The sequence below is a fragment of the Chaetodon auriga genome, chromosome 8 (genome assembly GCF_051107435.1).
Source record: "Chaetodon auriga isolate fChaAug3 chromosome 8, fChaAug3.hap1, whole genome shotgun sequence".
Classification (NCBI taxonomy): Eukaryota; Metazoa; Chordata; class Actinopteri; order Chaetodontiformes; family Chaetodontidae; genus Chaetodon; species Chaetodon auriga.
Window position 1 is genome coordinate 10714123 of NC_135081.1, and position 16024 is coordinate 10730146.

Here is a 16024-nt window from a genome sequence, read left to right on the forward strand (position 1 = left end):
TTCTTTTGCAGGATAATATGTGTTTTTTTGTTTTAAAATGGATTATGCATGAAACATCCCCAATGAGATGTAGCAACATTCACTCCAAATACTATTAATATTGTAGATAACCTTTGAAAATCAACTGTGGATGTTAAAGTCTCATTACAATTGAGATGTCTGTCAGAAGCTATACTGAAGTAGAAAAGTGAAGCTCCTTAACTCCTTATCCCCTGCAACAGCATCACCTCTACACCTTTAACTCTGGGCCTGATTTTAACAAGTAGCAGGTCAAATAACCATGATAACAGCATATGTCTACTTGTGGCTAACTTTGCAAAAAGTTGCATTTCATCCGAATGTAGTCTTTCACTGTATGGATGCTCCTAATGAGTCATTGGTGAATTTGATTTCATAGACACAACATTCAGTCACCTCTGTTTATCTGCCTGAGGCTTTTTATAGCTTCAGTGTATGTGTTTATATAATACTAACAACAACATGTGCATATTGGTTGCCACAGAATGTGTCAGGAGGCAAGACAGGAGCACTGACAGATTGCGGTAATAAATCTGGGCTGTAACAAGATGGACAGCGAATGAGTGAGAGAGAGAGACTGTGGAAACTGCGAGAGGTAAAGGGAGTGAGTCTAACAATGAGAAAGAGGCCCATAGATCTTGGTTGAATGTAAAAGTCTCTGAGAGAACAAGTTAGATGGAGACAGTGATAATGAGTGAGAGAGTTATAATGAGCGAGACAGGGAATGAGAAGAGAGGGAGAGAGAAACAGTGCTGCTGAGAGCAATCATAAAAACGATGACCCCGGGGGCTGATTGTTGACTCATCAGTGGTGTTCACTGGAGAGTAAGATTTTGCCTGGGGCTGCTCGAGTACATGACTTGCTACATCCCACACAAAAACCATTACCTTGTCTGTCTGCGTCAGCTGACAGTTTATACACTACCGTCAGTGTGATTAACCTAATATGAACTATGAACTGTGGACTCAGCTCTAGCCTCACCTTGATATAGAATGTGTTTTTGCTATGAGGCTGCACTGGTACATAATGTCTGTGGAAGTGTAATTAGAGAGGGTGTCTCACTCAAATTTGAGTGTGTGGAGCACTCACATAAATGACTACATTGACTGGATGAGATTCTTTTCTGGGTACCAATTGTGTGGGTTCAATGGCTTGTGCTAGTTTTAAGAAACGCCCCTGAACAGTACTGTACACTGTTTCAACAAGTAACGATGATAAATGATGATAAAGACCCAACCAAAAAAAAAAAAAAAAACCTTAAAGAGTGCAGCTGAAATTGCAAATACAGAAGCCGGTTTCATATCCTTACCCTCCTCCCCCTTTCATGACTTGTTGGAGTGACCATACTTACAGCTTTCAATCCACAGAAGAGAGTTTTTACCCAAGATAGAGGTCTAATGGACTGGATGCAGCTTGTGCCAAGGTGCAGCCACATTCTCCCTGCCAGAAGGGCTGATGCAATTTCTCTGTGATAATGGGTCATTAAAAATATATGTGCTGGTGCTGTCATACAATCTCTCTGGTTTCTGTAAATGAGGCTCGTGTATGCTGTCATAGCCCAGAATCTCAGAAGGACTGTGCTGCCACAAAGCAAAGACGACAGGTTGCTGTTCCATAATTCATAGCCAGAAGGACAAACATATGCTGCCATTTTCCTTACCTTTTTTGCTGTTGCCTGTGCTGTGAGTGTCTCTAACACCTTATCTGGGCTTTGTGCATATTTTGCCTTAAGGCACATGTAGCTAATTGAGTGGCTGTGGGCAGAAATGGACTTGCATTACATTCTAGTTACATTCGTGCCATCCTGAACGATTGCTTTTCACAGCAGGACCCAGTGATAGTTTACTAGAGTGACTGTGTACCAGGAGGAACTTCTGTTTCCAACCTATTTAATTTCCTGCCATCGTTGCTGTTTAGCTTTCCTGACCAAAAATGTTTTGGTTAAATGTAACAGTAAATTTGAATCCACCTGCTGTAAGTGAATATTGAATTAGAAATTACAAATCTGAATTGAAATGAAAACTTTTTAAAATGCTTTTGTACCGTCAGATGAGAGGGCAGATCTCAAACCCGATGGACCCTAATCACAGCAGACACATTGACTAATCATAGCACAGGACACAAAGATAAACAAAGAACAGGAGGCATGACAAACATTAAGAATTCTTAAAGGTGCAGTGTGTAAATTATGGCCAGAATTCTTGTTTTAGGGTAGCCCAGGTAGCTCACCTGGTAGAGCGCTCGTTCCACGCCTCGAGGATGTGTCCTTACTGCAGTGGCCTGGATTTGATTCTGACCTGTGGCTTAAAAAAATTCTGGCTCTAGAGGCTGCTTTTCCATGCTGCTGCTCCCCTCCTGTCCCCACCTGCCATGTCTTCATTGTCCCATGAGTAGGAGTCCTGGTTGGAGCCACAGATCACCTCAGTGCTGTTTTCTGTGAGGCTATATTCGGTCCCAATCTGGCTGTGTTCACTTCGAAGTTGACGAGCCTCGTTCCATTGCCCACAATACAGCCAAAGATGGCTACAGCAAAGAGTTACAGCCCCCCTATTGGGTTGGGGCAACCTTTGCCAGTTGGCCAGTTCTTACACATTGTACCTTTTAAGTGTCCCATGAAGCACAATCGACGCAGGCTGGTAACAATAAAAGATAACTGCGAATTCTTCAGCACAAAGCGGTAACTAAGACCTCGATGACTTTGATGAGATAATGAGGAACAATTGTCAGGAGCAGGATACTCACCAAGGTGACCTAGTGAGATGGCAGGTGAGGTTTACTTGAATGTGGGAAATAAACATAGCAAACAGAAATAGGAAAAGAGAGTGTAAGAAGCTGGAAAAGGTTGGTGTGCAGATGATGCAGGCATCTCCATCACATCCTGGTTGAGGTGGCTAAGTTGGAAAATTGATAAAGGTGCACAAAAGTGAGATGGATATATATACACACACACACACACACACACACACACACACACACACACACATTTTTTGGGGGGCGTTGGGGTAGTAATTGAATATGACAGGCCTACTTCCACATGACTGTCGGACCAAATCCCTTTAAGACCTTTCAGATAGAGGCAAGGGCAGAGGGAGAGAAAAGCCCAACAGAAGCAGTCAAGGTTCACTGATTAGCTTCCACATGGTACCTGAGAACCACAACCTGTTATCTCAATTTATACTCCATTTTAGATAAATACTCCACCAAAACTGCTTTATCACCACTGAGAATTGAGGAGGCTTTGTTGAGTTTTAGCCATATCTGAATAAAATGGAATAACAATTGCATTTCTGTACTGCCACTGCTGCATGTAACCACTTAATGTAACCTTGAATATTTAATCACATTCCGGCAGTGCCATGCAGCAGAACAAGTAGTGTTTTCTTTGAATCTTGTCACATGAAGATGTTTTCAGATGAACTGTTCTGTCCCTTGTTTAGGTCTTGTTTTCGTAGTTCACTGACTCTCTGTAACACATTCCAAAAACCTTACAAGCATAAGGAAACAGATACTGTGACAGACCAGATGGTCTGCAGCACGACTCTCTAATTTCAGATGGACTACAGTGTAAACGTAATCTGACCATAGGTTCTTTTTCTGTTCTTGTTTAATGTGTTTGAGGTATTAAACTATGAAATAGTCTCAAATATTGAAATCTAAATTCACATGTGAATGTGGAGAAAAATGGTTATTTAATACCAGTACCTGCTGACGAGTCATATATAATAATCTGCCAGTCATCTTGCAGGGGTGAGTGGTTAGCCAGTGCGGTGGGTGTTAATTCATATTTACATCTGAGGCAAATATGCTGTATATTTTACAGGTTTGTTTTTATTTATTTATTTATTTATTTATTTTATAGCATGGCACTTTGGTAATCCACTTGTTTTAATGCTATATGCTACATAGACACATATGACCACATAGTGTACAGTCATTCTGAGTTGTCTGTTTGTTGACGGTGTGTAAAAAACATGAATTTATCTTGCAGTGAGGGGACAGTGATAATCTCTGGGCCCCCATACTTGTGATGAGAAGTTAGTCTATGGATAAACATAAACCAAAGGCAATCCAAGAGCAGGTTGGTTTGTTTAGGTTAAATAGCAACGGAGAGAGAGAGAGAGAAAAAAAAAGATGATATATAATATAATGTAATATATTGTAACATAACAGCATTTCTCTGTTTACCTATAAACAAGATAACACACAAGCGGATCTCAACCTTACATTGTTTAAATCTTTTCCCTGCCTGGCACACATGAGTTTTATGATAATCAATTGCACACAATACATAAGTGATCCAGTGGGCCATGCGCATTCATTCTGAAGATTTCTCAACTAGATTTGTCTAGGGGCCAGAATTTTTGTGGACCTAATTAGCCTGTTACACTCACTGTCTTACAAAATGAATGTTATTTTCAGGAGACTATATCAGTGTGAACAGACTCCTAAAAAACATTAACTACCAATGAATGAGTCCTTATCTCAACCAAAACTACTCTTCATTTACCAGGGAGGAAACAATACAAAAGTTTGTCAACGAAACTAAACCCGAGTGACACCTCTTGCGTGTAATAGACAAGTTTAGTGACTCTCTGACAACTTGGGAGTTGCCTCCAGTAGTCCAGCCAGTGCGCTGCTGGCAGCTCCAGGGAATAGCCTGGGAGCTGAGCACTTTGATGATGGGTCCACGGAGTAGAGAGGATGGAGTTAGAGAATGATCTGATTCCATAGAACTATGAATTATGGACCTTTTGGGTCGTTGCCGGGGTTGGCAAACTAATTTACTATCACTCTCAGGACAGACTGAACCTCTTCCACTGGTGAGTAAGGTTAGATGCATGCAATTTCTGAATTCATTAATATTCTGTTAGCTGGATGGGAAGCTTTGGCAGGCTGAACGTGGCCTCCAGGTCGGCAGTTGACGATCACTACTTGGAAGAAACCGAGGACGGAGAGATGGAGACTGAAAAAGCCTTTCTAAAATTCTGACATTTCTCTTCCCTGCCGTATTGTAATGATCCTATCCACAACACATGTCCTTGTTTTTGACAAGGAAGGGACTCTGTCCCAACAGCTGAGATGATGAAGAAGCCAGATGAAAACTGGAAAGTACAGGCAACATTTGTAGTGGAGGGGCAGTAGCATTAAGAAACTAGGAAGCCTTTCTTCACTTAACAGTTAACAAACAAAAAAGAGTGGTTTGCTTTTAGCATTTTTTTTACCAATAGATTTTGTCCTATGTCTCTGCAATGTGTCAGACGTATTCATCGAATAAATATGACAGAACTATGCACACAGAAGTGCAAGCCAGTTAAACAGTTGGTGTTTATAGTGAACATATGGCATGAAAAGGCATGTCACATGTAATTGGATAGCATATATCTATCATGGTAAAACATTATTATCAACACACTAAATGTTAACTGCTTTTTTTTATTTTTAAGCATTGAAGGTTTGAGAGACGGGGTTAAAATCGAGACAACACTGGAGTAAACTGTCTGAATGGCGGAATCATCTTGCCAGCTACACACGGTACAGGTTGTGTAGTCTAATGGGTAGTCTAATGGTGTGGAGATAATTTCTTGGCCCACATTACTCCCCTTAATACCATCTGAGCACCATTCAGACACCGTAGCACACTTAGACATTGTTACTGACCAGGTGCATCCATTCATTGCCACAGTCTACTCTTTTTCAAATGGATACTTGAAACAAGCCTTGTCACAAAGCGCTCATCATCCCAAAACGGTTCCTGCAGCATGACAGTGATCTTAATTTACTTCCCTTCCCTGCACTTTGTCCAGATCCCAGCACCTTTGAGATGTGGTGGCAAGGGACTTTCACAGTGCGAGCGGGTATATCTGCAGTAACTGTGTGTATTGAGTCAGAATGAACCAAGAAGTGGTGACCATCATTTTGTTGAATCCATGCCTCAAAGAATATCGGAGGTTTTGAAGCAGAATTCTTTTATGCACCTTTTACCAGGTCTTTCTTATAAAGTGGTAACTGTATGTGACTGAGCTCGTCTTAGAGTCCCTTTGTTTTCTGTAAATTACTGTAATGTATGACCACCCAGACTAGATGGCCTCAATTGCATGATCCATTTAAATCATTGATCTGACAGAAACCATCAAGGATGGAAAGGAAACATCACAGCCTTTTGTCAGAATGACTGCTGTCAAAGGCAATAAAATAAAATTGTCATCACACGAGAGTGGGATCGACCTGTAGTTTTGCATTTTTTGCATGATTTAAGGCCAGCAGGCATATTGGTATGAGATACAGTAATTCACTAAAATCATCAGTATCCAGAAAGGAATGCGATTAAAGCAGCATTAGTGCTTTGGTACAATTCAAGGTGAAGATGCAGGCATCAAAACGTTGTCCGTTGTCCAAGTGCATTGTGTTACACCACCATGACTGGGCCCAGAGGACAAAAGATTCATCATAGTCCTGCATAAATTAGGTTACAAGTTTACAATGATTTATTGACTTAATATCTAGACGTGATTACAGCAAAGGAGCAGATTGGAGTCATGCATGGCTACCTTTGGATTAGAGGCAGAAATGAGCGACACTGTACTTGTGAGAGTGTGTATACATGTGCTCAGGATGGAGTGTGTGTGTGTGTGCGTGTGTGTGTGTGTATTTGTGTTCACGAAGCAAGCGAGCGCAGCCTATTCAACTTAGCACAGTGTTGGTATGCTAATGCCACAGCAGTGAGCTGTCCCTAAGGGTGAAATCATCTCTTATTCAGAGCCTGGTTCAGCCGAAGGCATTCTCACTACTCAACAGATACAGAAACAGGTGCTGCTCTGTGTGACTACACCTTTGTGTGTGTGTGTGCGTGTGTGTGTGTGTTTTTTGGCTGTCATTTTGCCGTTGTGCGTGTTCGATCTGTTTCATGTTGCATAGAGTAAGTAGTCAGGCACTGCTGTTATAAAAACATAGAAACTATTACACACACCCCCACTTTTCCTCCCTCTCACTCACTCCATGTCTTCAGGACTGTCATTTGCTCGGCCACGAGGTGGTCAGTCCAAACCACCATCACTTGGGACATAAGGTGTAGCATTGCCTCCAGTGGCTTTTAGGGGGCGTTTAGTGTCTTAGTTTTGTTTTTTGTTTTTTTACTGTGCCTCTCATTCTCTGTCTCGCTGTGTGTTTTTTAGTTATGTGGCAGGTATAATGGTTTTGCAGTGTTGTACTGCGAGACCACATGCCAGAGGAGATCCGCGCAGCTACAAAGTGAAGACAATAGGAAGCTGCTCCATAATTCATAGCCAGAAGGACAAACATGCTGCCATTTTTTTTTTACCATTAGCAGTTGCCTCTGATACCAGTGTTTTGTTTTGTTTTTTTCTTTTCTTTTCAGGTGGGTGTTGTGTGGATTTTGTTTTGAGGAATGTGCATGAAGCTAACACATTGTTTTCTGGGCAAAGACAGCCTAGCTTGTCAATTAGCAGTTTTAGCCATTTGAATTGTGCTCTTCACAACGTTGCCACTTTCCCTTGTTTAAAACTTGTTATCAGCTAATATACAAAAAGGTGGAAAATGTGATGGCTTAAACAGGTTTATTGTTATTTTTAAAATGACTTGGTATTTGTTCTGTTTACAAAACTGATTAAGACTCAATATTACTCTTTAAGATTAATACTTAATGAAACCACACGATTTAGTATTTCAGCTGAGATCTCGCTCTTAAGGATTGCTAATTCTCACAGAATCAACTCAACCCCAAGACAAAAACAGGATAATATTTCATACCAACATTCTCTGTGTGCTCGAGCTATAATGGTATTAATTGTTAAGTATTATTCTTTTCAAACCTCTCCACACACTGAATCATTGAACCTGAGTGAGACAGTTGGGAATTATTTTTTAATTTTTTCGGAAAGCTAATATATCAGTAGCTTTCAATTTATTTTTTTAACCCGCTCCTTTTTTAAATCAAATTTCACTATGGTTGTGAGACCTGGCTCATAGCTGAACACAAGCAACTCGGTGCCAAGAGCCTGTGATGCAGGCTTGTGGCGAGTGTTTTCTGTGACGGGAGTAGTACGGCATAACCTTGGTGATGTGATGGAGGTTTGCCTAAATCATAGGAAGAGCCTGTTGTGTGCACTACCGAGTGGACTGGTTGTCGACAGATATTCGCTGGCATTTGGGGAAAAAAACGACGAGAACACTGATGAGTTTAGCCCCATGCTATGAACAAGAAAGAAACGTATTGCAGGAGTGCAATAATCGCCCATCTTCATCAGGATGAAGGGTGAAGACAGTGGCAGAACAGAGAGAGAGGGAGATAAAAGGGAAGTCTGTAAAGAATTTGGAGCTTTCACTAGATGCCTGTGCCTCACAGGGCAATACTGAGGCTGTAATTTTACCATCGCTAATGCACACACATGCAGTACGTTTGTGCACGCTGGCAAGAACAACCACGCAGACACAAACACAGAAGTTGTGATCCAATCGGCCGTGTCTATTCATTTGGTTGGAGAAAGATCAGATTATTTTCAAGGGTGTGTACACATTGATATAATCAGGAATGTTTAATTGGAAATATTCATGCAGGATATTATTTAAATAATTCTTTGTTCATTATCATAAGTTCTCAGTAGTTTCGCTCACTGCTTTTTTTTTTTTTTTTTTTACTAAGAATAAGATTGAATTATTTCTTTTGTAATAAACTAAAGTTCTCATGTGACATGCCATTAAGTGAAGGCTGTTTAATTCAATTAAGAACAAAAGAAGTGAGAGAGCAGAGTGGTCTCATATTTAGTCCAATTGAAGTTAAGATTACTTCATTCCATCTAACTAACACACGTCTTGTCCTGCATCTTACTGCATCATTCACTGGGATAAGTGCAGGTGTGACTTCGGTCTGGTTAAATGCTGACGTGGTCTTCTTCACGACTTGCACCACCACACACTCTCTGCCCATGACACTTAGGCTACAGCCCAGCTTTGTTTACATTGTCTCTCATTCTCCTGCTGGGACCTAGCCCGCCAGCGGCTGAGTGGATAAAGATAATTTCTGATATTTCATATTTCCCCAATGACCATTTTTACAGCTTTGCGCTGCAGACAGCCCTGCGTTTTGTTTTCATGTTGTCCGTCCATCTGTCTGTCCATCCTTATGAAAGTATTTATGAATGTCTGTTCACCCCATCCTGGTGAAGGTTATATCTCAGGAATGCCATGAGGGAATTTCTGTCACAAATGTTCATTTGTACTCAAGGATAAACCACAATTTGGTGCTCAAAGATCACTGTGACCTCACAAATGATATTTTTTGCCATAACTCAAGAATTCATATGCTTATTTTGACAAATGTCTCATATTATAAAATGATAAAGTGATGATCAAAAGGTCAAAGGTCATCTTCACTGTGATATTGGATATAATGTTCTGCAGAAACACTTTTCTGGCCATTATTGAACACCATAACTCAGGAACAGAAGGGGAGATTGTGACCATATTTCACTTTTGGTCAGATACTGAATTGGTGACACTAATCTTGGCTGATTGTATAGATCTTCTGTGCTGCCGGTTGAACATGTGTGTAAAGCATCCACCTTTTACTATCTCTAGCTTCTTTGCAGCAACATCCATATTTGAAGCATTGTAGTTCAACACAAGCTCATTGGTTCTGCTGATTTTGAGCTTCTGTCCTCTGTGCTCCTCTGTGAAGATAGTCTCTAAGTGAAGACAGCTTGTTTCTCACCGGGGAATTTTAGTCGTTACAGCCAGCAAGTTACAAAAAGCAAGCACAGTAGCGTAAAGAGATCAAAATAAAATTATAAAAGTATACAAGATACAGAATAGAAAAAACAACTATGTAAAGTATCACACCCTTTATAGTATGAAGGTTATTCTCTGCAACTTAAATGCCACAGCACAGCAAAGAGAGACATAAAAGTCAATGGAATACCTAATTATTGGTTATTAAGGAAATGTCACATACTGTAAAAGTTTATTGTAGGTGAGCAGGTACTGTTTTGCTTGAGGAAATAGTGACCTATAAAATGCCATGGTCCAGGAAGCATATTGCACCTAAGTCACATTTTTTATTACAGCTGTTACTGCTTTTCTGCACATTTGCATTTTTGGTTAACATTGGAGAGAAATTAATTAAACAAGCACAAACCCCATCTTGGTATGTGTGTGCATACTAAGTGCATGGCTCATTTCCAGCTCAATCCAGCAAAATGGCAGAGCTGGGTGAACGAGGTAAACAACATCTTGATGAAATAGCTTTTCTTAAGTGTTTAATAAAATCAAAACAATAATTAAAACTAATGAGCCTAAATATTGACTAAATTTGGACCAACCTATGCAAGAGTAGTTAACATTCTTAGTTATGTTCAAGGCAAAAAATAATTTCAGAACACTAAGTTAGCATCAAAATGAATAAGTCCTGGCTGAGTGGCTGCATTGCACTACAACTCTTCAGAAAGTACTGGTTTGACAGCTCAGAAAAAAATCAAAACATGTTGTTGATCAGAACATACAGCACATCCATGATTCTTCTGACATGTCTTTGGACAGCAGCTCTTAACAGTCTGTGGAGCAGAGTCACATGAAATTCATCGTACATGCCTGATTTTCTTGTTTGCTGTTCGGGTTTTATCCGTCAACATTTACCAATATGAGCTCATATTTTGACTAATGAAATACACCTAATGTCCATCATACATCTGGTAAATGTGCCTTAAAATATCAGAACCACTGAACTGAGAGGGTGCTTATGTGTCAGATTTTGTATTCGTAACAAATTAATCACAAATAAAGGTAATCGATATTTCATCTTGCTCCTAGATAAATACAGATTACAACCCTACTACCGAAAAGCTGCTAACTTGCTAATCCTTTTGACATATATTCAATCGAAAACAGTCCAAAGACAATATATTCAGTGTTTTCCTTCGTCAGCTTCATTGATTTTCCTAAATATCTGCTTATTTGGAATTTGATGCATCAACCTTTCAAACAAATTGGGACAGGAGCAACTAAAGACTGGGAAAGTTGTGGAATGCACCAAAAACACCTGTTTGGAACACTCTACAGGTAAACAGGTTCACTGGTAACAGGTCATAGTATCATGATTGGGTGTGAAAGGGGCATCCTGGAAAGGCTCAGATGTTCACAGGTGAGGATGGAGAGAGGTTCACCACATGATTGGATAAAACACACAGTGTGGATAAAAACTGTGGTCGGTAAACACGGTCTGTTCACAGCTTCCCAAACTTTGTGGAATCTGGGTTGTGAGTGAAAGCAGGATTGACTGAATAAAGTATGTGTAGTGAAAGAGTTACAGTGGATATCAGTAACTCAAGCGCGGGCGTGGATCGATCATGCTTTGGGCTTGTGTTGGCCGCCAGTGGCACAGGGAGCATTTCAGTGGTAGAGAAGAATGGATTCAATTAAATACCAGCAAATACTGGAAGCAAACATCACGCCGTCTGTAAAAAAAAAAAAAAAAAACTGAAGATGTAAAGAGGAAGTCTGGAGAATAATGATCCTAAACACACCAAAATCAAAATCCACAATGGACTATCCCAAGAGGCACAAGCAAAGAGTTTTCAGTTGCCCTCACAGTCACCCGACCTAAACATGATTGAAAATCTGTGGGTGGACCTCAAAAGAGCAGTGCATGCAAGATGGACCACGGGTCTCAGAGAACTAGAAGCCTTTTGCAGGAAGAATGGGCAAAAATCCCCCAAACAAGAACTGAAAGACTCTTAGCTGACAACAAAAAGCCTTTACATGCTCTGATACTTGCCAAATGGGATGTTACTAACTACTGACCTTGCAGGGTGCCCAATTAATTTTGTCAATCATATGTTAAAGTTTTTTGAAAGAGTTTTGTGACTTATCGGTTGGATAGAAATGTGTCCAACTGTGGAGAAATTTGATTGGATGCACGGCCCTTCGAGCAAAAGGCAGTATTCCAGTGAAAACATTGGCCTCTGTGGTTCAAGGTGGCGGCTTTGTCTCAGCAGCTTACGTGATAATTGCCTCCCTTAGAGAATAGAAATCCCAGTGAATGGGCTCAATGTTGACGTATAATCAACAATCATGTTTTGATGTGCCTGTATCTTCCTCTGTTCTTCGTCCCCTGCCACGTCTTTCTTTGCAGTGCTCTTTGGTCAGTTCGTGGTGTTCCAGACTTTGACCAGTGATGTGGTTGAAATCTATGATGGGTCCTCCACAGATTCAGCCCTTCTCTCCTCCATATATGGATCACACTCAGGTAAAAACATGACTCTGCAACCCTTAAGGGTAGTGTCTTACTTTGTTTGTGCTATAGCTCATAGGTGTGAGTAGTTCTGTCAAGCACAGCATTGTGGACTGCAGGCAAGACAGCACATCTGCTCAATTCAGTTCAAATCAAGTCACTGTTTTTCCCAAACAAAATAAAAATCTGACACCCTAACATCCTTTAGGATACAGATTTGTTTTTACTGTTTTACATTTCTGTAATGATGATATAATGAAACACAATGATGATACATAATACTTTATGACTACAATTGAATAAACTCCTGAGATCCCAATTATAACTAACAAAAGCAAATCAGCAGTCACACGCAACTTGATTAGACTGTGACACAATGTAAAACATACAAATACACAGATATTTTCAGCTAGAGCACTCAGATCAGATCTGACTCTATAATAAAATCACTTTGAAAATTAAAACACAAACAACTACAGAACTGGATCAATGTTTTTTTTTTTTTTGTTCCTTTGATTTTTGCTCTCTGGACATGTGTAAACAATGTCATCTCAAAGAGTTGACAACGTCTCCTTTGCTTATGTAATTTAGGTGAGACACTCCCTCTGAGTTCAGGAAACAAGATAACTCTCAAGTTCACTGCAAATGGAACAGCAACAGCCAAAGGATTTCATTTTGTTTACCAAGGTAAGACAGCTATTTCGGACACGTTACCGGAATGTTGATGTGGAAACTGATTTGGTGCATTGGAGTGCGTTTGCTTGCTTTCGAAAAGAGATACTTTCGCCTAGCACTCATCACATAAAGGACTGTTCAGCAGAGTGCCATTGGCTTTGGCCAGGCATGGCTGAACAGAGCAGGATGATGTGGAGTCAAACAACCTATCCTGGCACAGCAGACGAGAGTGACTAATGACGTGCGAGGAGATTCACAAGGGCTTTACAATTTCTGTCTGCTTCCTTTGTCTTGTCATCTCTCTTCTCCCTGTTGTCTTTCTGCCTACCACACCCACCGCCGCGCTTTGTCTTTATCTTTCTTCCTCTCATGCTTGCTTCCTCCCCTTATCCCTAGCTGTCCCCCGGACAAGTGCCATTCAGTGTAACTCGGTCCCTGAGCCCCGGTTTGGGAAGCGGATAGGGAATGACTTTGGCATCGGCATGGTGGTACTGTTTGAATGCAATCCAGGCTACACGCTGCACGGCTCCAACGCCATCAGGTGTGAGGCCGTGCCCAATGCCCTGGCCCAGTGGAACGGCACTGTGCCCACATGTGTTGGTAAGCGTCCTCATCCTCCAGCCCTCGTCTCACCGCCTGCATGCACACACACACACACACACACACACACACACACACAGACAGATCCAAAAAGATGGAGCAGGTGCACAAAACCGTTGGTGTCTGTTTTTCCTAGTCATTACTTATCCTAATGTCTGTCACCCAATGCAAAGCATCCGCCTATCTCTGCTCTTGATAGTTCAGACAGGAGGAAAGAGGCAAGGACAAAAAGGGGAACAAAGAAGTGTCACATAAATTTTCTATGCAGAGAAGGGATTTTGTTTCCTGGGTAAATAAATAACAGTGTAAAGTGAAAATGTCCAGCAGCAACAACAACAACACCCACTTTGGGCAACTTTTTCTATGTAGCCCACATCTTATGCACTACATACCCTCAGTTAACAGCTTATTATCCAATGCAACACACCTGCAGTAGATGGTATTTCTAATACACTCTCATCCCATATGCAAATGGAAGTCATAAAACATAAGAAACACTAAAATAATTTATGGATGCCATACAACATTATAATGCATGATAAAGGTTTCCTCTTATGATGCATTAGACATTCATTGTAATGCTATGTATTATGCATTTATCAGGTAAACTGTACAATCTAATAATAGCCTGAAATTCATCTTACAATACACAACCTTGCAATGAAGCTGAGCTTTTTGGAGCTAATCATCAATATTTGATGCCTTTTGTGTACACTTGACACGGCTGAAGTGACTATAATTGATATTTTTAGATTAACAATTTCTCAAATGACAGTGTAAAACCAATGTGACAATGTGAAATGGGTCGCTTGCAGTGATGAACCGACAGAGAATTGTCTGCTCAATCTGCAGCTCCACTAGGCTTTACAGAGCAAGTTTGATCTTACTGTTCAGCTGTCTGGCCCTCAATTTTACTGTATTTACTGGATCGCTCTCATAGCTCTCACATTTGACTGCAGCAGGCAGCTGTTTTCAGTGAAAATCCACTGTACACTGCCAAATGATCAGACACAGTCAACGACTACAGCAGTATGGCAGTTCATTGTCTTTTAAGTAAAGTAGATCATTATATATTATAGATAAGAGCTTCATAGAAAGTGTTAACAACTTTTTAATTTGCCTAGCTGAGTACAGACAAGTTTTTGTGCCACAGGCAAAAAAAACAAAAAAAACTGACTGAATTAATGCTCCTGCTGCAAACAGTGCCTCAGTGCGAGGCAAGAGTTCATTTGGAAAAACACATAAATTCCATTCTTAAAATGATTAACCACAAAAATTAAATATGATTGATGAAAATGAAGAAAACTGAGATATCTCGTCACAAAAACCCAAAACCAATTTGACTACTATTCCTAGGGGTGCACAAAAAATCCACATGGCTTAGAACAATATGAACAACATCATGATATAAGTGATGTCATTGTTTCACTTAAAAGATTGAAAGTCAAAACAACAGATAGACGGGAACCAGAAATCACTTGATGTAGACAGAAAATACAAGGGATTGGTCATGATCCAGGGGCCGCGTAATTACAGCAGCATTTAATGATCTACGCAAGGTCTGAGCCATCTACATAAGGGACCATGCATACTTAAGTATACCTGGATAGATATGCATAGACATACACATGAACAGATTTACATGCCTTCACCCAAACATAAACTACACATGCAGGACATGCATGCACTCGGCCTCTCAAAGACACCCACGTGTCTACCTGGGGAAGATAAAGAACCACAGTTGAGAGAAATCTATTGAAGTCAGGCCTTGTGCCAGCCAACAAACAGTCCCAGCCAGTGAGTGCGGGTGATTTTAAGCCAGGGTTCATCCGAGTTTACTGCCAAGTGGTGAGGGAATAAAAGTGGCACGTGCAGTTCCATTTTAAACACAGTGATTTTTATCTGGAGATTGAATCTGGCTGCAGCATCTCCCCCAGCAGCAGTGTACGCGTCCAGAATAATGGATATAGTTTCATGGAAGCTTCAACAAAAACACTCTGCTCAATTACTCAAGCCCTGTTTATGGGACATGACGGCTTCAGATGCCACTCTCCTGTGAGGTACCCGCGTTTCAAAAGATGTGAATCTAGCTCCTTGTCCAGCTGTGCCTGACCTGGCTCATCCTACAACACTTTGCTTTCGATTTCACAAAACCAAAGCTGAATAAAGGCTTTGCTGAGGAGTTGCACCAGCGTAACGTTCTATTGTGATTTAATTAGCCTCGCCTGAATGGATGCATAATCTTTGGATGGCCTTTTTATGGAAAACAGTTGAGTTGAATAAATAGATGTTAATGCTTGTTTCCAGATGGAGTTTGACTTGAGGTACAGTACAGTGAGCTTTTAAAAATGATAGTAATGCAGATGATGCGTAAATGGTGGAATCTCCTACAAATCTGTCACCATTAGATTAGGGAAATGAACAAGGGTCTTTCATAGGTTACAATAAAAAATAAAGATAAACATTGATAGATGAGCAGCATTTTCTTGT

At 40.6% G+C, this 16024-nt stretch overlaps 1 protein-coding gene across 5 annotated transcripts in view; it reads left to right on the forward strand.

Annotated features, from left to right (window-relative positions):
- The window catches only part of LOC143324561 (CUB and sushi domain-containing protein 3-like), a 223280-nt gene that overhangs the window by 116691 nt on the left and 90565 nt on the right, over positions 1-16024 (forward strand). For all 5 annotated transcript variants that reach the window (XM_076737169.1, XM_076737171.1, XM_076737170.1 and 2 more), the window contains 3 exons: positions 12161-12274; positions 12851-12946; positions 13331-13534. In XM_076737169.1, the coding sequence (XP_076593284.1) occupies positions 12161-12274; positions 12851-12946; positions 13331-13534 (414 nt within the window). The remainder of the gene's footprint in view (positions 1-12160; positions 12275-12850; positions 12947-13330; positions 13535-16024) is intronic.